The 27,968-nt window shown below is 38.7% G+C and overlaps 1 protein-coding gene across 3 annotated transcripts in view; it reads right to left on the bottom strand.

Annotated features, from left to right (window-relative positions):
* LOC150082968 (putative phosphorylase b kinase regulatory subunit beta) overlaps nucleotides 1-26,542 on the bottom strand; it is a 735,196-nt gene extending 708,654 nt beyond the window's left edge. For 2 of the 3 annotated variants that reach the window (XM_090377701.1, XM_090377699.1), the window contains exon 1: nucleotides 26,434-26,542. In XM_090377701.1, coding sequence (XP_090233827.1) covers nucleotides 26,434-26,475 — 42 coding nt within the window. In that variant the 5' untranslated portion in view covers nucleotides 26,476-26,542. Of the gene's footprint in view, nucleotides 1-26,052; nucleotides 26,246-26,433 lie in introns of those variants that run through there. The other variant, XM_090377700.1, reaches the window with a different exon arrangement.
* Nucleotides 26,543-27,968: the final 1,426 nt, after the last annotated feature.

Here is a 27,968-nt window from a genome sequence, read left to right as displayed (position 1 = left end):
GGAATCTATACAGTTATATTAAAGGAGGCAGCAAAGGAAGTAAGCAAACCCTTAGCTATAATTATGACAGCTTCCCTGGACTCAGGCGAGGTACCCATGGACTGGAGATGTGCAAATGTGACCCTAATCCACAAAGGAGTATCAAAGGGAGACACAGGTAATTACAAACCTGTTAGTTTAACTTCTGTTCCAGGGAAATTAATGGAAGCACTGGTTAAAGAAGCATTGCAGGATCATCTAGAGAAGACTTCAGTTATAGCTCACACACACAACATGGATTTGTTAAGGGGAAGTCTTGTCTGACTAATTTGACTGGATACTATGATGTGGTCACAAAGGAACTGGATGCAAAGAATAACTTTGATATCATATATTTGAATCTTAGAAAAGCCTTTGATACTGTTGCACATGGAAGACTGCTGCACAAATTGGAGCAGTGTGGCATTGGGGGCAAACTGCTACTATGGATAAAGGGATGGTTGAGTGGGAGAAGACAGAGAGTGGTAATCAATGGACACTGCTTTTCGTAGACTAATGTTATTAGTGGAGTCCCTCAGGGTTCAGCGTTGGGTCCATTGTTGTTTTCTGTATTTATAAATGATACTGATGATGGTATATCAGACTTAATGTCCAAGTTTGCAGACGATGCAAAGGTGGCAGGGTTGTTAATGACACTAATGACAACAGGATCTAGAAAAGTTGAGCAGATGGGCAAATGAAGTTTAACATTGACAAATGTAAAGTACTACATATGGGAAGCAGTAATCCCAGAGTAACGTACCAACTCTGTAGTACCACACTGACTGGTAGAATATGAAAAGGACCTGGGGGTAATTGTGCAGGCAGATATGAAGTTTTCTGAGCGGCGCAAATGGTCTACAAGAGTAGCTCATGGTGTCTTGTCAATGATATACAGGAATTTTTCTAGCAGGGATAAGGAAGTGATTATCCCCTTGTATAAGGCAATGGTCAGACCACACCTTGAGTACTGTATACAGGTCTGGAGTCCTCATTTTAAGACGGATGTAGAGCTGTTGGAACAAGTACAGAGTAGGGCAACAAGATTAATGAATGGAACAAAGGATTGCTCTTACGAAGAAAGGCTTAAGTTTTGCAAATTATAATGTCTGGAAACTAGGCACCTGCGAGGTGATCTGATTGAGGCATATAAAGCCTTGAATGGTTTGAGCATACTCAATGCTGATAGATGTGCGGAAGTTTGCCTTTAGCCAGCAAGTGGTTGATTGCTGGAACAAACTTCCATCTGCCATTGCAGAAGTTGATAGCTTAAATAGATTCAAGGCAGAACTTGACAAACATTTAGAGGGAGTGAATGGGTGAAATAAGTCGTTTTTTTTTTTTTGGCTGATGCTATATAAGCTTCTTTCTTGCATCATGTGCCTTTGCTAATGCTAATGACAGGCTTTCAGTAGCCTCGTCGGCATATAGTACTGCAATTATTGTGCAAAAAAAAAAAAGAAACGAGCAAAACTGACAGAATGCATGAAGTTTGAATGCTTGTAGTATGAAAAATGGCAAATATTTTCTGATGAGATCTTGCTTATATCGCAACGTGATTCTTTGGATCCCTGAGCATTGCATTATAACGGGTTTCCCTGTATTACAACACTCAACTACCAATCTAACTATTGTTAGATTGGTAAATTACCACTTCTTAGCCCATCTGCCCAAATTTTCTAGATCCTGTTGCAGTAGCACACTGCCATTACTGTCATTAACAACCCTGCCAACCTTTGTATCATCTGTAAAATTTGGCACTAAGCCTGATATACCTTCATCAATATCATTGATAAATATACAAAACAACAGAAGACCCAACACTGAACCCAGTAGGACTTCACTAATAACATTAGTCCACGAAGAGCAGCACCCATTAATTAACACCCTCTGTCTTCTCCCACTCAACCATCCTTTTATCCATTGTAGAAACTTACCCTTAATACCATTCTGCTCCAATTTGTACAATAGTCTTCCATGTGCAACAGTGTCAAAAGCTTTCCTGAAATCCAAATATATGATATCAAAATTATTTTTTGCATCCAGTTCCATTGTAACCACATCAGAGTGATAATCAATGAACACTGCTCTTCGTGGACTAATATTAATAGTAGAGTCCCCCATTGGACTCTACTATTAATTGGTATTTTGTATATTTATCAATGATAGTGATGAAGGTATATCAGGCTTAATTTCCCAGCTTGCAAATGATACAAAGGTTGGCAGTGTTGGTAATGACAGTATGCTACTGCAACAGGATCTAGAAAAGTTGGGCAGATAGGCTGAGAAGTAGCAACTGAAGTTTAACATTGACAAATGCAAAGTACTGCATATGGGTAGCAGTAACCCCAGAAAAATATACCAACTGTGTGGTACTACACTCAGAGTAGTGGAGAATAAAAAAGACCTGGGGGTAATTGTGCAGTCAAATATTAAGTTTTCTGAGCAGTGTAGACAGGCAGCCAGGGCAGGTCATGAGGTCTTGTCAATGATATACAGGAATTTTACTATCAGGGATAAGGAGGTGATTATCTCTTTGTACAAGGCAATGGTCAGGCCACACCGTGAGTACTGCGTGCAGGTCTGGAGGCCTCATTTTAGGATGGATGTAGAGTTGCTAGAACGAGTACAGAGAAGGGAGGCAAGGTTAGTGAGGGGAACAAAGTGGTGCTCTTACCAAGAAAGGCTTAAGTTCTGCAAACTGCAATGTCTGGAGACTAGGCATCTGTGAGGTGATCTGATCGAGGTGTATAAGGCTTTGAATGGTTTGAATAGGCTCAATGCTGATGGGTTTCTTCCTCTTCCTCAGATTAGACACCTGTGAACAGCTCTCTTGCAAAACGAGTGTTCAAAACAGCTCTGTCAGAGGAATGCAACAGTGGAAGATGGGTTCTCTGTTATAAACATGGCCTCTAAAATTGTCCGGTAAGAGATGAGATGAACATGTGTGGGGCACTTTGAAATTGGTTATTTAGAGCCTGGACAAACTTTTGAAGCAAATGGATGGGTGAAATGGGAAGTTTGTTTTTTTTTGTTAATGCTGTATAAGCTTGCTTTCTTACAATATATGTTACTACTAATGCTAATATAAACCTTACATAAAACTTTCATTTAAATGTCATGCATGTTTAGAGATTAACATTATTTTAAGCATTAGCATTAGCAAGGGCATATGATGCAAGAAAGCAAGCTTATATAGCATCAGCCAAAAAAAAAAAAAAAAAACTTATTTACCCATCCGCTCGCTCCAAATGTTTGTCAAGTTCTGCCTTAAATCTATTTAAGCTATCAACTTCTACAACGACAGATGGAAGTTTGTTCCAGCAATCAACCACCTGCTGGCTAAAGGCAAACTTCCGTACATCTATTCTACAACTGTCTTTCCTCAATTTGAATTTATGCCCTCTCAGGTGATTATTCTGAGCAAGAGGAAGGATCCCATCAGCATTGAGCATGCTCAAACCATTCAAGGCTTTATACATCTCAATCAGCTCACCTCGCAGGTGCCTAGTCTCCAGACACTGTAATTTGCAAAACTTAAGCCTTTCTTCGTAAGAGCAACCCTTTGGTCTGTTCACTAATCTTGTTGCCCTTCTCTATACTCGATCCAAAAGCTCTACATCCTTCTTAAAATGAGGCCTCCAGACCTGTATACAGTACTCAAGGTGTGGCCTGACCATTGCCTTATACAAGGGGATAATCACCTCCTTATCCCTGCTAGAAAAATTCCTGTATATTATTGACAAGACACTATGAGCTACTCTTGCAGACCTTCTGCACTGCTCAGAAAACTTCATATCTGCCTGCACAATTACCCCCAGGTCCTTTTCATTCTCTACCACTGTGGTACCAGTGTGGTACCACAGAGTTGATACGTTACTCTGGGATTACTGCTTCCCATATGAAGTACTTTACATTTGTCAATGTTAAACTTCAGTTGCCACCTCTCAGCCCCTCTGCTCAACTTTTCTAAATCCTGTTGCAGCAGTGTACTGTCATTAGTGTCATTAAAAACCCTGCCAACATTCGTATCATCTGCAAACTTGGACATTAAGCCTGATATACCATCATCAATATCATTTATAAATACAGAAAACAACAATAGACCCAACACTGAACCCTGAGGGATTCCACTAATAACATTAGTCCACAAAGAGCAGTGTCCACTGATTACCACTCTGTCTTCTCCCACTCAACCATCCCTTTACTGATAGCAGCAATTTGCCCCCAATGCAACACTTCTCCAATTGTGCAGCAGTCTTCCATGTGCAACAGTATCAAAGGCTTTTCTAAGATTCAAATATATGATATCAAAGTTATTCTTTGCATCCAGTTCCTTTGTGACTACATCATAGTATCCAATCAAATTAGTCAGACAAGACTTCCCCTTAACAAACCCATGCTGTGGCTGAGCTATAACTGAAGTCTTGTCTAGATGATCCTGCAATGCTTCTTTAACCAGTGCCTCCATTAATTTCCCTGGAACAGAAGTTAAACTAACAGGTCTGTAAATACCTGTGTCTCCCTTTGATCCTCCTTTGTGGATTGGGGTCACATCTGCATATCTCCAGTCATGGGTATCTCCCCTGAGTCCAGGGAAGCTCTCATAATTATGGCTAAGGGTTTGCTTACTTCCTTTTCCACCTCCTTTAATATAACTGGATAGATTCCATCCACCCTATGTGCCTTGCCTATGTTTATCTTCAACAATTTCTCCTCCACTTTACTCTCAGTTATTACAAGATTAACTATCTTACTGCCAGAGTTGAATAAACCTCCTAAAAACCAAAAACCAAATAACAACATCATCTCAGTTATTAGAAAATCATCTAGCTCACTGCCAGAGTTTACTTCACCTCTGGCATTCCCCTCCCTGAATAACTCGTCATGTGTGAATGTAGATGCAAAATATTCATTTAGTTTGTTAGCTACCTGAGCAGGATCATCAACAGTTGAACCATCAATATCAAGTGGACCAATTTGATTCATCCCCTTCCTTCTAGAGTTTACATAAGTAAAGAACTCTTTGCTGTTTTTCTATGCATCCTTTGCCAAAGATTTCTCGTAATCTGCCTTTGCCTGCCTAACCGCCTTTGTAACTTGGTTACAGACCAGCTTATATCTATCATAGGCTTCTGTGTCACATGTTAATTTATATGTACCCCATGCATTTTTCTTCTCTGACACATGTCTAATTAGTTCATCTGACATCCATTTTTGGAGCATATCCTCCCATTATACTATTTATATCTATAGGAAAATTGCTTCCAATTCACAAAGTTTCAGTTTAATAATTACTTTTCAAGAATGCAGTGTTCATAAACTGATGTATCCTGGTTGCTTGGCATGAACCCATTATTTCATGGTATCCAGGCTTTAAACAACCCTTTCAAAGTACCTCACACACACACATTCATCTGAACTGATACTGGACAATTTTATAGGCCATGTCATACTAGAGAACCCATCCAATGCTAATGCAGCCCTGTGACACAGCACTCTTGAACATTTGTTGAACAAAGACTTGGTGGTCCAAGAAGATGGTCACACACACACACACACACATGCTCCATACAAGTGAGAATGAACACACACACACACATGCTCCATACAAGTGAGATCAGTGAGACACTGATCTACAAGTTTAAATATAAGTCAGCACCTTTCTGATCTTTAGGAGCCCAAATCATGGTGCCCCTGCTATAGTACAATCTGCTCTGTGTAACAGAGTTTAAGAGCCACATGTTAAGCATATTGAGTTGGCATTGAATAACCAACACTTAACTTCATGTGGCCTCCTTCTGCCCATAATACAACCTATACACATCTTGGCATGAACACAAACTGTGCCAAGCTGTCTTCTAGTAGTGTTATCCAAGCGTTGCACAATGTGTCCAGTAATGCCCACACAGTGTCAGGTAGATGGTTGTAGCATCGAATGTCCTTTTAGAATAGATTCCAAACTTTGATCAACTGGGACAAGATCAGGTAAGTTGGACGGCAATGGGAGGGCAGAGAATTCACTATCAACTTCCTGAAACTAGTTAGCAGCCCAGTGGGCCTTGTGGCATGACACAATCATGTTGATAAATGGTGTAATTGTCTGAATACAATGTCAACTAAATATAAGGTGTATATTTAGTTGACAACAACAGAAAGGTAGTCATTCTCATCGAGCCATTCAATAATGGCAATCAGAAAACCCAAGGTATGCCATCAAAAGTCTCCAAACCATAACACTACCATCTTATTTAACTTAGTAATGCTCGGTTACCTATACAGAACGATTAAACGTGTCATAACAGTTGAGTCATTAATATATATTTATTTATTATTATTATTATTTATTTATTATTATTATACCTTATGCTATCAAGTTACGCTACACCGTAATGATCACAATGTTAAATTAGTTATATCCTTCGCTAAATACAAAAGATATATATCCAACAAGTGAAATAAAAATAATAATCTCCAGCTTGCCAAACACCAACAATGAATCCAGGTGCCATGGCTTCACATTGCTTTCTCCAAATGCAGGTATACCAATCAGCATTACAGAGATGGGATTCATCAACCAAGCAACAGATTTCCACATGTTGGTGGTGACATGCCCATGCAAGGCACATTTCTTTAGCCTAGTTACCTGTGACAGTTGTCAAATGCTATAGCCTATATGAGCTAATAAGTAGGTAAGAAAATACAAATTATTTGCTTCCCTTCTCACAGAGGTAACTATCCAATTGACCTTTGAATTTGTTCAACTTGTCAGCCTCAAGTACCCATGAAGGCAACCTGCTCCGGCGATCAATGACTCACTGGCTAAAACAAAATTTCTTCCCCTGTAATTTCAATTTATGCCTGTGAGTTCTGAAATTCCCTATGACAGTGAAAATTCCATCTTCATTCATTTTACTAACCCCTTTCAGAGCCTTATAAGCCTCAATCAGGTCACCTCTGAGGTGCTTGGTTGCCAAGCTCTGCAGTAGTAGTAGTAATGGCAAATGATTCGAGAAAGAAAGCTTATATAGCATCAGACAAAAAAAAAACTGCATGGTTCACCCATCCCTACCCTCCAAGAATTTGTCTACTTCTCCCTTGAATTTATTCAACCCATCCACTTCCACAACATTGACTGTTGGAACAGACAGAAGTCTGTTCCAACAATAAACCACCCACTGGCCGAAGGTAAACTTCCGCATATCTATCCTGCAAACATGCTTCCTCAACTTCAATTTATGGGGTTCGAGCCCATGACCACCAAATACGGAGGACGGAAAGGTCAGGGAATGACCACTGCATATCCCCAGAGTAATATGGCCTTAGTTGCTAATGCTCCTAAAAACCAAATAACAAACAAACTTCAGTTTATGTCCCCTCGTGTGTAGTCTCAGCAAGTCGAAGAATACCATTAATGTTCAGCCTACTCAAGATATTCCGGGCCTTAAACACCTCAATCAGATCTACCTGCAGGTACCTAGTCTCAATATGCTGCAATTTGCAGAACTGACCAAAACAGTGCTCTTACCTAGAAAAAAGCAAACTTTTTTCTAGGCAAGAGCACCCTTTTGTTCCCTTCACCAATCTGGTTGAATTTCTCTGCACTCATTACAGCAGATCAATGTTCTTCCAAAAGTGAGGCCTCTAGACCTGTTTATGGTACTCAAGATGATATCTAACCATCGCCTTATACAAAGTGATAATCACCTCCTTATCCCTGCTAGCAAAGTTCTTTATATCATTGACAAAACCCCATCAGCTATACTGGCAGCATGTGACTGCACAATTACTGCCTTTGGCGCCTCCGTAGCCAGGTGGGAAGGAGCAGCAGTGCGTAGCACACGCTTCTTGATTAGAAAGGGGTTCGAGCCCGTCACCACCAAATACGGAGGATGCGGAAAGGTTAAGGAATGACCACCGCATATCCTGGAGCAATACGGCCTTAGTTGCTAATGCTCCTAAAAACCAAACAACAACAACAATTACTGCCAGGTCTCTTTCATTCTCTACTTCCTTGAGATTACTGCCAGGTCTCTTTCATTCTCTACATCCTTGAGTGTAGTACCACACAGTTGATAAGTTACTCTGGGGTTTCCTGCTACCCATGTGCAGTACCTTGCATTTGTCAATTTTAAACTTTAACTGTCATTTCTCAGCACATCAACCAAATTTTAATATATCTTGTTGCAGTAGCTCACGCTGATGACTGTTGTTAACCACCCTGCCAACCTTTGTATCACCTGCAAACTTAGACATTAAGTCTGATATCCCTTCATCAATATCATTGATAAATATTGAAAACAACAATGGACCCAGCACTGAAACTTTGAGAACTCTACTAATAACATTATTCCACAAAGACCATTGATAACCACTGTCTTCTTCCACTTAACAATCTCTTTATCCATAGTAGTAACTTGCCCTTAATGCCACATTTCTCCAGTTTGTACAGCAGTCTTTTATGTGCAACAGTATCAAAAGACTTCCTGAAATCCAAGTATATGATGTCTAAATTATTTTCTGCTTACAGTTCCTTGGTCACTGCATCATAGTAACTTATCATATTGGTTAGACAAGACCTCAACTTGACCAATACATGCTGTGATTGCAGTATAATTGCATGCCTGTCCAAATGGTCCTGCATTACTTCATTAACCAGTGACTCCATTATTTTCAGAGGAACAGACATTAAGCTAACGGGTCTGTAATTGCACATGTGCCTTTTGATCCCCCTTTATGAATTGGGGATATACTGGCACATCTCCAGTCCATAGGAACTTCCTTGAATCCAAGGACGTTCTCATAATTATGGCTAAAGGCTTTTCTTACCCTGCTCTGCTGCCTCCCTTATATATAACTGGATAGATTTCATCTGCTCCAAGTGCTTTTTTTATGTCCATCCTCAACAATTTCTCCTCCACTTTCGTTTCAGTTATCACAAAGTCATTTAGCTCCTCATTAAAATCTGATAAACTTCTGTCATCCCCGACCCTAAAGAAATCCTCATGTGCAAATGTAGATGCAAAATACCTATTCAATTTGTCCACAACCCAAGCAGGGTCATCAACAGTTAACTCCCAGACATCAAGTAGCCCAATGTGATTCAACGTTGGGCCACTCCTTATACAGGAACTCCCCAACTTTTGTAAGGGTTGCGTTCTGTGGAATGCTACGTAAGTCAGAATTTCCCTCATGCTTGTGCAGCACTCGCAACTGCACTCACTGAATTGATTGAATCAAAAAAGAAATGTTTGATGAACATGTAAATAGAATTATTTATTGTATTTATTCAATGTTTTATCTCATGCGCAGGAAAAATTACAAAAGCGTGCAATTTAAAAAAATTTCAAAATTATAAAATTACAAAAAGAGAGAGGAGATAGGCATAATGTCAGTATGTTTTACCCCTCAAGTATTGTTGCCAGAATCAACGTCTTCAGCTGAAAAGTATGCCGCTGCGGAGGTTGAGGGCTGTGGAGATTTAGAAGGGGTTGGCCGTTCAACCTTACAAAAGAACATATTAATGGATGACTGGACGGTGGCTTTTTTCTTCTCATCATAGATTTCTTCGTAGCAAGAAAGCATATCATTCACCTCTCTGTTAACTTTTAAGAATTGTTCACTGTAAGGATTCCATCTTCTCAAACCTCGCCATTGCCGATGCAATTTCATGAAACGGCATTGCATCTCTCTGGTGAAGTGTCTAGGTTCCTCATTTGGTTCATCTTGAGCTTATCTTATCTGTAACCTCTTCATATTATTCGTCTTTTTCAAATCCTTCGAAGCCTTTTACATGCCATGGGCATATTTTCTTCCATGTGCCATTTAAACAACTTTTAGTAATTTCTGCCAAGGCCTTATTAATGTTTAAGATGGCATGATAAATATTGTAAGATTTCCAAAAGTCTCTTAATGTAAAATTTTTCTCGTCTACTGCAGACGATGCCTGAGCAAACGTTGTGCGTAAATAGTATGCTTTTAAATTTGAAATAACACCCTGATCCACAGGCTGCATGAGTGAAGTTGTGTTTGGTGGTAGAAATATGACTCTCGCGTTCGAATCAAAATCATCTAGATGCATAGGATGTCCAGGAGCATTATCTAATAGAAGCAAAATCTTGAAAGGAACCTCGTTGTCTTTACAATATTTTTCAAACTCGGGAATGAAGCAGAATTTAAACCAATCCTTAAAGAGAGATATTGTTATCCATGCTCTCTGGTTCGATTGGAAATGCACGGGTAGGGTGGCTTTATTGATGCCCTTAAATGCATGAGAATTTCCAGAATGGTACAAAAGTAGTAGTTTTAATCTGTAATCTCCCGCTGCATAATTTAGCCCCAAGCAAGAGTGTGGCATTATCTTTTGACGCCTTGAAACCTGGCATTGTATTTTCCTCTTTGGCAATGTATGTTCAATCCAGCATTTTTTCCAATACAGAGCAGTCTCGTCGACGTTAAAAATTTGCTATGTTGAATAGCCACCTTCATCAATAACTTTTTCCAACACATCACAAAATTTCTCTGCAGCTGCAGAATCGGCACTGGCGACTTCACCACATACTTTAATGTTGTGGAAACCAGCGCGATGCTTGAACCTATTAAATCACCCGTTGCTTGTTACCATCTTGGGTTGGGGTTCGCCGCCTGAACGCTGTTTTGTGATAACTGTTGATCTTAAGTGCATTGATCCTTTGACATGTTCTTTTATATGTGCACTATCCTTTAAAATAGTATTCACTATTGAAGCAGCAAGACCCAATTCCCGTAAAAGAGATGACAAACTTTGTCCTGCTTCATACTTCTTAATCGTTTTCATCTTCATTCTAAATCAATATTGTTTTGTTTCCTGGCACTACCACCACTTGCACTTTTGGTTGGTCGCTTTCCCTTCATCATTGTAATACGTAAATAAGAATGAAGAGAAGTTTCTGAAAATTTTTATTTTTTATATGATTGTAGACTTCAGTGAAGAGGAACACATTTCACCATAATAGCGTAAAAACCCACACAATTGCAGTTATCGGTATTATCACAAATGCAAGAAGATCGAGTTTACTATCCATTTATAATTAAGATGCACTAACAGAAAAGCACAACAAACCAGAAATTGCAAACTGTTTTTATTGTTTTATGGTCGTGACCTCCAGAAACGTGCTTTAGAAAAATATCACAAAAGCGTTCAAAATTGATTCTTAAAACAGGAACATATGATAACAATGAAAGAGTAGTGCAATTTCCATTATAAATATGACCTTTTAGAGAGATAAATAGCTCAGTAATATGGCAAATTTTCAACTTCCAAGGACTCGAAACGAATTACAAAAAAAAATGATGTTATTGGGTTCACATTATGATATTTTCACGATATCTCCATTTATTCCTACGGGATGCAAAATACATTTCGACGATTTTTTTTAATTTTGCACTGGGCGGCAAAACCTTAAGTAAAGTCGAATTTCCGTAAGTTGAGTATTATGTAAGTCGGGGATTTCCTGTACTGTTAATATAAACATAGAAATCTTTGCTGTTTTTCTTTGCATTCTTTGCCAGAGACTTCTAATAATCTGACTTGGATTGCTTAGCCTTCTATGTGACTTGATTAGAGACTAATTTATATCTACCATAGGCTTCTGTATCACCTGATAATTTATATGCATTCCATGCACTTTTCTTCTGTGCCACATGTCTTAATAGTTAATGTGACATCCATTTGGATCTAAGCCTTGAACAGTATTTCTTTTATGATATGAAAAGCATAGTAACTTAGCATTAGCAAAGGAACATGATGCAAGAAAGCAAGCTTATATAGCATCAGCCAAAAAAAAAAAAAAAAAAAAACAACCGTTATTTCATCCATCCACTTGCTCCAAATGTTTGTCAAGTTCTGCCTTGAACCTATTTAAGCTATCAACTTCTACAATGACAGATGGAAGTTTGTTCCAGCAATCAACCACCTTTCCTCAATTGAGCAAATGTGGTTGATTGCTGGAATGACGCTACAACCGTCGAAAAACTGAGGAAAGACGCTACAACTGTCTTTCCTCAATTTGAATTTATGCCCTCTCTGGCGATTATTTTGAGCAAGAGGAACAATCCCATCCGCATTGAGCATGCTCAAACCATTCAAGGCTTTATACACCTCAATCAGATCACCTCGCAGGTGCCTAGTCTCCAGACACTGTAATTTGCAAAACTTAAGCCTTTCTTCGTAAGAGGAACCCCTTGTTCCATTCACTAATCTTGTTGCCCTTCTCTGTACTCGTTCCAACAGCTCTACATCCTTCTTAAAATGAGGCCTCCAGACCTGCATACAGTACTCAAGATGTGGCCTGACCATTGCGTTATACAAGTGAATAATCACCTCCTTATCCTTGCTAGAAAAATTCTAAAGCTCAATCCAGAAACGTGCTTTAGAAAAATATCACAAAAGCGTTCAAAATTGATTCTTAAAACGAGAACATATGATAACAATGAAAGAGTAGTGCAATTTCCATTATAAATATGACCTTTTAGAGAGATAAATAGCTCGGTAATATGGCAAAATTTTCAACTTCCAAGGACTTGAAACGAATTACAAAAAAAAAACGATGTTATTGGGTTCACATTATGATATTTTCACAATATCTCCATTTATTCCTACGTGATGCAAAATACGCTTCCACGATTTTTTATAAGTTTGCACTGGGCGGCAAAACCTTAAGTAAAGTCGAATTTACATAAGTTGAGTATTATGTAAGTCGGGGATTTCCTGTACTGTTAATATAAACATAGAAATCTTTGCTGTTTTTCTTTACATTCTTTGCCAGATACTTCTAATAATCTGACTTGGATTGCCTAACCTTCTATGTGACTTGATTAGAGACTAATTTATATGCATTCCATGCACTTTTCTTCTGTGCCACGTATCTTAATAGTTAATGTGACATCCATTTGGGTCTAAGCCTTGAACAGTATTTCTTTTATGATATGAAAAGCCTAGTAATTTAGCATTAGCATTAGCAAAGGAACATGATGCAAGAAAGCAAGCTTATATAGCATCAGCCAAAAAAAAAAAAAAAAACCCTTATTTCACCCATCCACTCGCTCCAAAAGTTTGTCAAGTTCTGCCTTGAACCTATTTAAGCTATCAACTTCTACAATGACAGATGGAAGTTTGTTCCAGCAATCAACCACCCGCTGGCTAAAGGCAAACTTCCACACATCTATCATACAACCATCTTTCCTCAATTTGAATTTATGCCCTCTCTGGCGATTATTCTGGGCAAGAGGAACAATCTCATCCGCATTAAAAATGCTCAAACCATTCAAGGCTTTATACACCTCAATCAGTTCACCTTGCAGGTGCCTAGTCTCCAGACACTGTAATTTGCAAAACTTAAGCCTTTCTTCATAGCATTAGTAGAGGCATTTGATGCAAGAAAGCAAGCTTATGGAGCATCAGCCAAAAAAATAAATAAATAAAAAATAACCATTTCCACTTCACCCCTCTGTTTGTTCGAAATGCCTGTCCAGCTGAGCCTTAAACTTAATTAGGCTATCAACTTCCACGACAAGGGATGGAAGTCTGTTCCACCATCCAACCACCCGCTGGCTAAAGGCAAATTTCCTCACGTCTATCCTACATCTGTCCTTCCTCAATTTGAATTTATGCCCTCTCAGGTGATTATTCTGAGCAAGAGGAAGAATCCCATCAGCATTGAGCATGCTCAAAACATTCAAGGCTTTATACACCTCTATCAGATCACCTCGCTGGTGCCTAGTCTCCAGACACTGTAATTTGCAAAACTTAAGCCTTTCTTCGTAAGAGCACCCCTTTGTTCCATTCACTAATCGTGTTGCCCTTCTCTGTACTCGTTCCAGCATCTCTACATCCTTCTTGAAATGAGGCCTCCAGACCTGTATACAGTACTCTAGGTGTGGCCTGACCATTGCCTTATACAAGGGAATAATCACCTCTTTATCCCTGCTAGAAAAATTCCTATATATCATCGACAATACAACATGAGCTACTCTTGCAGCCCGTCTGCACTGCTCAGAGAACTTCATATCTGCCTGCACAACCACCCCCAGGTCCCTTTCATTCTCTACCACTGTCAGTGTAGTACCACAGAGTTGATACATTGCTCTGGGGTTGCTGTTTCCCATATGTAGTACTTTACATTTGTCAATGTTAAACTTCATTTGCCACCTCTCAGCCCATCTGCTCAACCTTTCCAGATCCGGTTGAAGTAGCATAGTGTCAGTAGTGTCCTTGACAACCCTGCCAACCTTCGTATCGTCTGCAACTTGGACATTAAATTTGATATACCATCATCAATATGTATTTTATAAATACAGAAAACAATAATGGACCCAATACTGAACCCTGAGGGACTCCACTAATAACATTAGTCCACGATGAACAGTGTCCATTGATTACCACTCCTGTCTTCTCCCACTCAACCATCCCTTTATCCATAGCAGCAATTTGCCTCCAATGCCACAGTGCTCCAATTTGTGCAGCAGTATTCCATGTGCAACAGCATCAAAGGCTTTTCTAAGATTCAAATATATGATATCAAAATTATCCTTTGCATCCAGTTCCTTTGTGACTACATCATAGTATCCAATCAAATCAGTCAGACAAGATTTCCCCTTAACAAACCCATGCTGTGTCAGAGCTATAACTGAAGTCTTGTCTAGATAATCCTGCATTGCTTCTTTAACCAGTGCTTCCATTAATTTCACTGGAACAGAAGTTAAACTAACAGGTCTGTAATTACCTGTGTCAAGCTTTGATCCTCCTTTGTAGATTGGGGTCACATTTGCACATGTCCGGTCATGGGTATCTCCCTGAGTCCAGGGAAACTCTCATAATTATGGCTAAGCGTTTGCTTACTTCCTTTGCCGCCTCCTTTAATGTAACTGGATAGATTCCATCCACCACAGGTGCATTTCTTGTGTTTATCTTCAACAATTTCTCCTCCACTTTACTCTCAGTTATTACAAGATTATCTAGCTTACTGCCAGAGTTGAATACACCTCTGGCATTCCCCTCCCTGAATAACTCGTCATGTGTGAATGTCGATGAAAAATATTCATTTAGTTTGTTAGCTACCTGAGCAGGATCATCAACAGTTGAACCATCAATATGAAGTGGACCAATCTGATTCATCCCCTTCCTTCTAAAGCTTACATAAATAAAGAACTGTTTGCTGTTTTTCTTTGCATTCTTTGCCAAAGATTTCTCGTAATCTGCCTTCGCCTGCCTAACCTCCTTTGTAACTTGGTTACAGACCAGCTTATATCTATCATAGGCTTCTGTGTCACATATTAATATATATGTATCCCATGCATTTTTCTCCTCTGTCACATGTCTAATTAGTTCATCTGACATCCATTTAGGCCTAAATCTTGAACAATATTTATTTGTTGGTATGTAAAGCATAGTAGCTTCCAAGATAAATTCTTTGAATGCTTCCCATTTTGAATTTGCTGTTGGTAACATCATCAGTTGGTTCCACCATATAGAATTTAAATACTGTCTCAGACAACCATAGTCACCTTTACGAAAGCAAAAACCCTTCCCTTTACCCTTGATGGTAGTTACCTCTTTGATTAAATCCCACTTCAGCACACTGTGATCACCTAGTTGTTCCTTTATCTGCAGATTCTTAATGCATGAAGAATCACTACTGATAATCAGATCAAGAGTATTAATCCATCTAGTTGCCTCCCCAACATACTGCTGTAGAAAACAAGCATCCAATAAATCCACAAAAGCCTTGCTAGTGTGCAAGTGACCAACCCACAAATTCCAGTCAATATCCAGGAAATTAAAATACCCCATTATAAGAGACACTCATTTACTGGCGCACTCTTATTTCTCTGGACAATTGCTCATTAAACTCATCAGATTCATTAGGCTTATAACACACACCTACTCTCATTTTTCCTTTCCCAGTGCTTATGTCACACCAAACAGACTCAACATTGCATTGTCCACCCACATGAATTGGATGCACTTCCTTATATTTTATGTGTTTCTTAACTAACAACATAACCCCTCCTCCCTTCCTGTCCTGTCTATCCTTTCTGTACACATTGTACTCCCCAAATTCCCACATCTCTGATATCCCAACAATATCTGCCTTTGATGTCTTGACTAGACTTCAAGTTCATCAAATTTATTAACTATACTCCTAGCATTGGTGTACATGCAAGTATACATGCACCTGTTTCTACTCTTAGTTACCCTAACACAGCCCATATATTTACTTGTTCCACTATGACTTCCATCAGTCCTGGAAATTCCCATTGCCTTGCTTTCCAGGCTGCTGCTCCTGTTGCTCCTGCCAGCGGCTACTGTTAATCTATCCCCCCCCAAGCTAGCAGTTTTCTGACCCACCTAACTCTGCCTCGATAGCATCAGCAAATATTCTTGCACCCTTTCTATTTAAGTGTATCCCATCCCTGTAGAAGCAGTCTCTCCTGTTAACAAGCACAGACCAGGCTGAGAAAAATTCTACCCCTTGAGCCTTGCAGAATCTCTCCAGGGCCAAATTGATTGACAAGGCTCTCATCATATACTCCCTCCTATTGTGTCTGGGCAAAATTGCAGACACTTTCAAATTCAACCCTAACTCATGGTTTTTTTTCAGCATTGTCTTGTACTTGATAAGTAATTCTGCCGGTCTCCTACTCTTAATATCATTAGTGCCAACGTGTACAACAATATCACCCTTCGTGCCCTTAAAGGATGATATCCGCCCTACAAGACGCTTTGATTACTTCATTGAATACTTCCCATTTAGAATTTGTTCCTAACTGTTGGTAACATCATCGTACATAATTTAAAAAACTGTCTGAGACCTCTGTAGTCACCCTTATGAAAACAAAATCCTTTCCCTTTACCCTTAACAGTAGTTATGTCTTTAATTAAATTCCATATTAATATATTGTGATCAGTGCCACCCAGTGGGTCTTTTACCTTCAGATTCTTAATGAATGAAATATCACTGCTGATAACAAGATCAAGGGTACTGCTTCCTCTTTTTGCTTCTAGTATGCTGCTGTAGAAACAGTCATCCAAGAAATGCACAAAAATCTTTCTAGTGTGTGTGACCAACCCACAAATTCCAGTCGACATCTAGAAAGTTAAAATCCTCCATTATCAGACTTGCTGGCCCACTCAATTTCCCTGTATAGCTGATTGGTGTGCTCATCACAGTCATTAGGCTTATAACACACTCCTACTCTCAATTTTGTTTTCCCAGTGATTATATCACACCAAACTGACTCAGCATTTCACTCGTCACCCAAGTCTGCTTTAGATTTAATAGTCTTCTTAACTTAGAGAGGGGGCAGGAACCTGTGGCTCGCAAGCCACATGCAGCTCTTTGAGTATGTAACTGTGGCTCTTCAACTTTTAGCCCACATGAAGCATAATTTGAAATGGAGTTAGAGGACTTAAAAATAAAGGAAAAGTGGAGTGCAAGACTAAAAATGCCTTAAAACTGAAATTGAGGATTTGGAGAACCAAAAGGCTGCCCTTCTACACAAATGGATGCGATAGATGAGTTGAAAAAACAAGACCAAATTGTGTTGGATGCATGTGGTAGCTTACCGGACACATATAAATTTGAAAATATTTGCATTTGGACTTCTCTCAGTTTTTGGTTTGACGAATTTCTGCGGGCAAATATTTTCGAACATGAACTATAATAAAAATAAATTAAGAAACCATCTGAACAATGTGAGTCTTTCAGCATGTTTAAAGATGAAAATTATGGCATACTCTCCTAATGTTGAGAGACTTACTCAAGAAGTTCAGCAGCAAAAGCCTTATTAATTCATACCTAATTGGATTTTTGTTACGTTTTTTCAGTATTAATAAATAATATTTCAAAATATATATTATACTTTCCTACTCTCTCCCATTTCTTAAAAAACTCCCCCTCCTACCAGCTTGAGCTGTGGTGCGGCTCTTCCGATTCTCTCTTTTTTTAATTAGATCAAAAATGGCTCTTCACTCAAAAAAGGACAGAACTCCTGTCCTGTCCTTCCTGTATACATTGTACTCCCCATATTCAAATTCAGCATCACTTATGTCTGAGTGACACCATTTCTCAGCTATTCCTATAATGTTTGCATTTAATGACTTAATAGCCCACATATTCGGGGTCTTTTCTCGTATGGTTGCCCATTTGCCAATCTCACCATGTGAGTTTCCCAGTCTATGGACCCTTTAAAGAAGTTCGATGTCTTTTTTGAAATGAAGTCTTTATACTTGAACACAGTATTCCAAATGTGTCCCACAGGTGACCTACAGCTGCTGTTGATTCAATCACAGTAGACTCATGACACCAGAGAATTCGAGCACATAGTCCATATAGATATTGGTCTTGCTAGTCCTACGTTGTACTGGGTGGTAAGCTGGACCACTGTACTACGTAATATCATGAGATGAGACACAACACTCACCATAAGCATCAGCCACACACACACACACACACACACACACACACACACACACACACACACACACACACACACACACACACACACAGCTGTCTAACATGTGACTTTCAGCTGCTCTTTGCCAATGACAGTAAACTTAGAACACCACAGAACAGGAGGACTTAATCATGTTGCCTGTTGTTGAGATACTGGCACCTAAACCTCCTGCCTCGTCAATCATTTCACAATCAAAACCAGAAAGATCTGAACACCAATCCCTTCTTTGGAAACACTCAAAACTGATCACCACAATGTGAACTAAAATATTCTATCAGCTGTTCCCGACTTTGAGTCTTCACAGCATCACAGACCAGTCCATTCCTACAGGAGGGGATATTGCTAATACAAAGCGAACTAAATGTATACCTCACCAAAATCCATCTGCATATTTATTGGGTTTTTTTTTTTTTTTTTTTAGGAACATTAGCAATTAAGGCCATATTGCTCCGGGAATATGCGGTAGTCATTCCCTGACCTTTCCGCATCCTCCATATTTGGTGGTGATGGGCTCGAACCCCGGTCTAATCAAGAAGCGTGTGCTACGCACTGCTGCTCCTTCCCACCTGGCTACAGAGGTGCCCTATCTGCATAGTGCAGTTTGAAACAATTCCTGAAACAGGCAACCAAGCAGTCATCCACTGCCTAACTCCTACTCCCACTGCAGGCACATTTACTTGTGATAGACTGTCAGCAGGAGTACCTGCCAAGTACAACAGCCCAGCAATGCCAATGTCCATGTTAGGTCGTGTCTTGGGCCCATTATTCACAGAGAATATCACAATACTGAATGCTATAGTGCTGGTAGCAGATGCCAGGCACAGTAACAGCTGGTCTTCATAATACAGAGCTATCTTAGTGCAGCTACTGCTGAAAGGCTTGCTTATTGAAACAAACGATGCTAATTATGTCTAAATGCATACTACTTGATATTAGTCCTCTGAGAAGTATTGAGCAATGTAAAATGACATAATTGGCCTGGCTTAATTTATTGTATTTTTATTGGCATTATATTTTTCTATTTTATTGCATTTCTTTGGAAAATACATTTCTCTGTGAAAATCTATGCATATATCATAAAATGGATGGTTTATACTATTAGGCAGTTGCTTGGTTTTTAGGTACATCAGCAACCTAGGTCACATTTCCTCATTGTGTATTATGTCTGTACAACTGTGTGATCATGGAAAAATGTTGAACAGGCCAAAAAACATGGACTAGTATTATTATTATGGCAAACAATGGAAAAAAAGCAAATTCATACAGCATCAGCAAAAAAAAATATACTTCCCATATCACCTTCCCACCCCCTATAAGAGTTTGTCTACTTTTCCCTTACTACCCACTTCTACATATCAGATGGAAGCTAGTTCTAACAATTAACTATCTGGTGGCTAAAAGCAAACTTCTGCACATTCCTGCAACCATCCTTCCTCCATTTCAATGCAACCTCATGAGCATGTGCAGTCTGAGCAAGGAGAAAGATTCCATCAGCAATGAGATTAATAAAATCATTCAAACTTAAAACAACTCATTCAGATCTTGAAGGTATCTAGTCTCCAGATACTGCTATTTGTAGAACTAAAGGCTTTCCAGATAAGAGCACCATTTTGTTCCTTTCACTAATCTTATTGCTCTTCTCTCCACTCCAACATATCCACATCCTTCTGCAAATGAGGCTTCCAGATCTGTATGAGGTATTCATGATGTGGCCTAACTACTGCCTTATACAAAATGATTATCAACTCCTTATCCCTGCTGACAGGATTACTGTATATCATTGACAAAACCCATGAGTTGTCCTGGCAGGATGACTACACCTCAGAGAACTTTTTTCCTGACTGCATAATTATCCCTATGTCTTTTTCATTCACTACCCTGAGTGTGTGGAACTTCACATTTGGTATGTTTATCTGGGATTACTGCTACCCATATGCAATAACTTTCATTTGCCAATGTTAAACTTTGTTAACAATGACTAACTCAAAGGGGAAACACCCACTCTCTCTCTACCTGAAAATTAGTAACTACAGCTCCAACTGAAGAGATCTTTAGATCCTCCGGTCTCAGACTGGAGGGTCTAAAACCACCATACTGTTATTGAGGACTCATACTATTGTGAAATTTGATCTACTATGCCCAACTATTACTGTTAATAATTTTACAAACCATTATCATCTTAGGCCATATTGCTCTGCCCAAATGTTGTTAATATTTCTATTAATAACATAGTTTCTACTGACTTGACAGTTCATTAAAATGGAAGAGTAATTATACAGATGTTAAAATAGTAAAATATCTACAATTAAAACTGAAAATATGTACAATTAAAGGCAGTAAACATAAAATAGTAGGCTACGATTAAAATGTGCAATAAAATATACCTTAAAAACTGAAAATATACACAACTGAAAGCAATAAATGTAAGATAACATAAATTAATAACAGGTCATTGAGTGCATGACAAGCTCTCAAGGTAGCAAGCCTCTTTCTCAACTTAGACATCAATGACAGTGAACATAATATACTACAGAGAGAAAACCCACGCATGCATAAATAGCTTACAAATGAATCAGTTACAGCAAATGGGGGGAATGATAACATGAGACAGGCGCCTCCGTAGCCAGGTGGGAAGGAGCAGCAGTGCGTAGCACACGCTTCTTGATTAGACCGGGGTTCGAGCCCGTCACCACCAAATACGGAGGATGCGGAAAGGTCATTCAGGGAATGACCACCGCATATCCCGGAGCAATATGGCCTTAGTTGCTAATGCTCCTAAAAACCAAATAACAACATAACATGAGACATTCATCCATCAAACTCTGCAAGTATGCTGAGTACTTGCACCATTAATTCAACATCTTTTTTTTTTTTTTTTTTTTTTGGTAGTTGTTGGCGCATCGGCTTCTGTGGCCATAATGCACCTCCCAAGGTTTTTGCAGTACTAGCCCACCTGGCCAGTCCGGAATTCGACATCTCTCATCATTGTGAAAGACAAGGGCCTCCATAATAAGGTGCATGCAGGCTCCAGCATTGCAATTCATGGTGGGATCTGCTGCCACTATACAGAGGGCCTTCCAACCATAAGAGATGGTAAAAATCTTGAACATAATCCGATATTAGAGGATTATGAGGAGAATAATGCTCTACCATTCTTGGATGTTTTAGTTCAACACGTAGGTTGTCATTTCTTCAATTTATAGAAATCCCATGTGCCAGGAACAGTTTACAAATTATAAATGTGCTTTTGCTGTTGAGAGGGAAGCTGAGTTTGTCAGGGTCAGGTCGGATTTGTCTAAATGTGGTTATCCTCCTCATGTTCTGGATAAATTTTAACTACAGAATGACAGATTTATTCCCTGTGCAAATGAAGAGGAATCACTTATTACTACAGCCTACATTCCCCACTATCCGAGTGTTTTTGCTCATATTGCCAGGGTGTTGTGATGCTACCATATTGGTTCTGTGCAGCTTCCTGCCAAGAAGTTACAGTTGATGTTACCTAGGGCGAAATCAACTCTTCCTAAATTATACCATGTGAAAGTGGTATATTGTATTACTTAGTAATACAATATACCACTGTATTATTGTATAGTGGCCAGCTCAGGACCCTGGGTTGGCCAAGCCCATACTCACCAGATGTGAGTCCCTGGGGTTAATTTGTCTGATAACAGTAATACAATATACCACTGTATCATTAATGCTGATTTTAATACAATATACCACTGTATTATTGTATTACTTGCCCAGATTTTGTGGTTTGCTATAGTGGTAAGTCTAAATGTATATACTGTGTGATAGGGTATCTGAATATGAGGGGCCTATCTGCAGATTGATTTGGATGATTCAGCCATCGCTGAACATTATTGGGGCAAGCAACATTTTAATTATAACCCCCGATCAAATATTGAGACATTGGATTATTAGTTCAATTTCAAAATTTGCACCATATTTATTGTGAATTTTAATTGTAGTCTACTATTTTATGTTTATTGTCTTTAAATGTACATATTTTCGGTTTTAATTGCAGTTTACCATTTTTTAAGTTCTGTGTAATTATTCTGTCGTTTTAATAAACTGTCAAGTCGGTGGCACATCCAAGGCCTTTTCTCTAGTAACACTTCTAATTTTATATTGTTCAAATTCGCTTCTATTATTTTTATTTGTATGTGTGTGTCAATAGGTATCTAATCTGTAACTGTGGTCAAATTGAATGAAATTAAATTACTTAAATTTAATTAAACTGATACCATTCCCATGCAAGAATACATTAGGCTGCAATATAAAAGCACAGCAGAATTTATATCTATTAAGTAAATGAGTCTTTTACATAAATTGTTTATTTAATTTTAGTGCCTAACCAGAAATTATAAAACTAAAGTTTCTGGACTTAGCTTTGGACTTTGTTCAGAGATAATTCTAGAAACAATACATAAAGTTCAGAACCATTTTGACAAATATACCTAATAAGCTTTTCACCACAAACAACTTCAGAGGAGTTCAGAATGAAGACTTGAAACCTCTGACAAAGAAAAATAAATGAAGATTTGAATTGTGTCCCAGGAGTAAGTACTGGAAAGTAACAAAACTACATGAAAGGCCCAGAAATGTGTTATGCAAATACTATACCCAAAAATCTATGAAAAATGTGTGAAGTATTTAACACATTTTTCATAGATTTTTTCAACCTAAACTCATAATGAGTCTCATTAATGCTGATTTTAGTCTGTGGTCTGAAAGGTGAACTGGAAGCACAATTGTAATTCCCAGGAATGCTAGATATTGTGTCAAAATTATGCCTCATTTACATACAAATCCATGAAGAGACATTTTAAACATAGATTTTGAATATTTATTAATATAGCAATTCTCTTAAAATGCAATTGCATAAGGGATATATATATATATATATCCCTCCTTTATCTTAAAATAATTTTTTGTAAGCCTTTGCACTTCCTTGATAAAATATGTGGGGGGGCGGCACTTTTTTTTTTTTAACACCACTAATGTTGATCAGAGCAAAACCACCATTCCCAGGTTAAAACAGAAAAGGGCAAAGAAGGTGCTTATACTATCATATCTCTATCCTTGTTTGGTCCCACCATGCTACTTAGCTGGCTGCAAACCTTCTCCATCCCCAGTTGGTTCCTAAAAACTACACTTAAGAACATAACTTGTCAATATTAAATAAATAGTGGCGGACAAACAAACTGCATCACCTTAAAAAAAGCAAAATTTGTAGTGAAACGTATAAGATATTATTATTATTAGCTATATGGTGCAAGGAAGCCTGAGGCTTACGCTGCACCTGCCAAAAAAAAAAAAAAAATTCCCGAGTTACTCTGAGAGAGAGAGAGAGAGAGAGTCAAAGTAGAAGGCAATCACCAAGAAAGAGAAGCATGATGATATCCAGTTCAGGACCCTGAGTTGGCCAAGCCCATACTCACAAGATGTGAGTCCCTGGGGTTAATTTGTTTGATTACAGTCATTTTGTTTGTCACAAAGCAAAAGTATTGCATCAGATAACACTTCTTTTGCATCAGACAGTAATGGCAAGGTACTGCATTAGCCGTTTCTATAAATATGGCTGTGGAAGGGTATACATACTCATGAGTATCCTGTTTTGCGGAGGTGTGCATGGCTCCATATGTTCAGTTGACACCAAGAAAAAAAGTGTAGCTGTTGCTCTGTCTCAGGAAGAGCTTTCTACACGTGCTATCGGTGATAAAATAGACTGCCACCAGTCAACAGTATCCCGGGTGCTAAAATTAAAGTGTGAAACTGGTGATGCGAAGCGAAGACCTGGATCAGGCCATAAGAGAGTGACTACGCCTTCCCAAAATCGATACTTGAAATGGCTATGCCTTCGTAATTGCCATGCTAGTGCTCCTGATCTAAAACTGGACTTTGAGACGGCCTGTGGTCTGGTATTGAAACAAGTGCAAGATGGCTTTCGGAATGTGGTCTGCATGCTTATCAGCCCAAGAAGAAGCCTTTGTTGACCCAACAAATGAGGAAGAAGCGACTTGCTTAGGCTAAAATGCATGTTTCGTGTACAAAAGAGCAATGGGACAACGTCATCTTTTCTGACGAATCGAAATTCAACCTTCATGGCTCAGATGGGAAGCAATATGTCAGAAGACAAAAATCGGAGGCATACCACCCTGACTGCATAACGCCGACTGTAAAGTTCCCCGCCAGTCAGATGGTCTAGGGATGCATAATAGCAAAGGGTTGGGGTGAATTAAGTTTATTAACGGAACAGTAAATAACAGTAACTGCTATCTTGGAGGAGTGCCTGAAACTCTTTATTATGGATCACCACACAGACATCCAAAACTGCATTTTTCAACAGGACTCAGCACCTTGCCACACAGCAAAACTGGTAAGTATTATGCTATTTAGTTTTAATGATGAGTTTGTCTTCTTGTCTCACGAGGCTTAAAACATACTTATACCAATGTTTACCCTCATTTTCCTCCCTTAAGGTGCAGTCATACCTCAGAAATGCTGGCATTAGTGTTGGACTGGCCTGGCAGCAGTCAGATTTGAATCCTATTGAAAATTCCTGGTACATAATATCATCTAAAATTGCTCAGAAAGCCAACAAATAAGATTCAGCTGCAGGAGAGTATTGTAAGGGTGTGGTAACACAAAATTGGGCAACCATATCCAGAAGTTGATTAACTCTATGCCAGATCATTGCAAGGCTGTAATTGCAGCTTGAGGAGGAACAACAAAATACTGAGGACTTATTTTGCTGATTTACAGTACATAAACCTTACATTAACTTGTCATTTCAGTTTGTACACGTAAATACAATAAAATTTATGTTTGGTTGTTATGATTGCCATTTGCATGATTTTTTATATTTCCATTAATTATGCATTTTACCCTTTGGGAAGATATTTATGGCAATTAAGTATATCAGGTGGAGTCTTCTTATTGGATTTTATTCAGAGATATATAGATCCCATCTAACAAATGCATTTCGAACATTTCTGCAGCCCACAATACAGCGCAAAACTCATTTGCAAAATTCACAAGTGATGCAGTATTTTGTCTGCCACTGTATAATCAAAATATTCAGCTTAAGTATCAATTTAAATTTTGTTACTAACATTTGTACATATTGTATGTGGGTGTGAAATTTATAGTCCTGCCTCTGGGATATATATTCAAAACTCTGCTATCGCAAAATTCACCATTATAGGATCATTGTTTCATGCTTAGACTTATGCAATGAATACATTATCACACGGTGTAGCCTCTGAACAGATGAGGAATGATAGCTTATTCACATTCCCTATTGTCATCATGCATTGCTGTTTCTGGTCTCATTACTTGGGCCAAAATGAACCCAAGCACAATGCAACACTGATCAAATTCATCACATATATTGGTAATATTGTGTAAATACTTGATTATTAAAAATAAGCATTTTATTAATTTCTAACTTGCTGTTGCATATAAATTGGAAAGGAAAAGCTTGAGGGTGTGATGGGGGGGGGGGGAGGTGAATATGAAGAATTAACATACACTGCCAAGGTCGTGGCTCGAAGCTTTATAAGACTATCTCAATACTGCATGACCTAATTTCCACCGAATGATGCAACGATTTTGGCTGCCGGTATATAACAAAACGTCTCTAATGTAGTTATTTTTTGCCGCCGACCACCTCTGTGTCCTTTTTCAGTAAAGGTCAACAAGCAACGAAATCAGCAAACTTGTGTTCAATTACTAAAAGATCAAGTCGCAACAAACACTAAAACACAAACAATAAAATTTAAAAAATAAAATTTTGTTTTATCATACAAATATCAGACATCATACAAATTTCGCACGGTTATATTTGGTATGCATTATCTGTGTTACTTTTTATTTGTTTTTTTTTATTTGTCTCTTTAAATTATTTCTTACCGTACGACGCTCAATTTTGCTAATTTTACGCAATCCATACATTTTGTCGGCTCATATATGAAGTAAACAGTCAATACCACATATTTGCACCACCTGCCAAGATATATTAGTATCATTTCTATTTTTAAAAAAAAAATTTATATATATAATTATATATTCATAATTATTTTATATTATTATTATTATTATTATTATTATTATTATTATTATTATTATTATTATTAATAGCCATATGGTGCAAGGAAGCCTGAGGCTTATGCTGCACAAACCAAAAAAAATTTCCAAGATACTCTGAGAGAAAGAGAGAGAGAGAAGTAGAAAGGAATCACCAAGAAAGAGAAGTAGAAAGGAATCACCAAGAAAGAGAAGAATTATGATATCCAGCTTGGAACCTGGGTGTGCCAAGCCCATATGACCAGATGTGAGCCCCTGAGGGCAAATTTTTATTTATATTAATTTACTTTTACCTATTTCATACAAAGATCAACTACGTAACGTACCTTTCAAAAAATCAAACACAATCGCGAAGCATTTCCGTAAAAAGCGTAATCTCATTCTTACCCTGAGCTACACTATTCTCCAAAAATTATCCAGGCACATGAGGGTTTAATGTTGACCTGCTACAACTCAATTCAAGAGTGGATCAATTCAGCCCCCCTCCAATATTTAATCGAAATTAGATACACTCCTGCGCACTCATTCATTTTGCAAAAATTTTGCAAATTCAGTTTTATTGAGAAGGCATATACTTTTGTAAATGGAAGAATTAAAAAACAAATGCCACAGCGTACACTCACTTGTGCCCAAGCGCTTAAGACCACTGCTCCGGATACCGTATCCCAAAAACCACAAATGACAACTACAACCAAAAGCAAGACTCTCTTGCCGGCACCGCACCTGGTCATTCTCAAACCAACCTCAACTAAGAAGCATTGCACCAGCATTACAACTATAATAAGCATTGCAACTATAATAAAAAACCTTTCACAGGACTTAAAAACTACAAAGATAAAATATGTCCGTAAGACACGGAATACAGGTATCATTATTGAAACTCAAACTAAGGAAGACGCTAACAAAATTCCGAACAACCCAAAGATTCAGGCACTCGGCCTGGAAGCTGCACCCTCTAAAAGAAAGGGGCCCCAGCATTGTAATCTTCAACACCGACAAAAACCTAACGCATAGGCACTGTGCACCAGGAATCTCCAACATGAGCATCCGGAAATGGAACCAGCCATTTTTGATAACTCCTAAGTATCAAACAAATCCAGGACAGGAGCCAACACAAACTGGGTAGTGGAACTTACACCTGAGGCATGGAAAATCATCAACCAAACAACCAGAATCTTCATACACTGGGGCAGCCACCGGTTTAAAGAGCACGTGTCTGTCCCCAAGTGTTACCGGTGCTGCCGTTTTAAGCATACCACACACACACACACACACACACACACACCTGTGTCCAGACGGAGGCTACCTGCGGCCACTGTGCAGAGAGGGGCAATGAGATCGGCACATGCCCCAAAAAGGAG

This window comes from Mastigoproctus giganteus, chromosome 7, assembly GCF_048544385.1.
Source record: "Mastigoproctus giganteus isolate SK-2022 chromosome 7, ASM4854438v1, whole genome shotgun sequence".
NCBI classification, from domain to species: Eukaryota; Metazoa; Arthropoda; class Arachnida; order Uropygi; family Thelyphonidae; genus Mastigoproctus; species Mastigoproctus giganteus.
The sequence above is the reverse complement of the archived record's forward strand: the minus strand, read 5'-3'. Positions and strand labels throughout refer to the sequence as shown.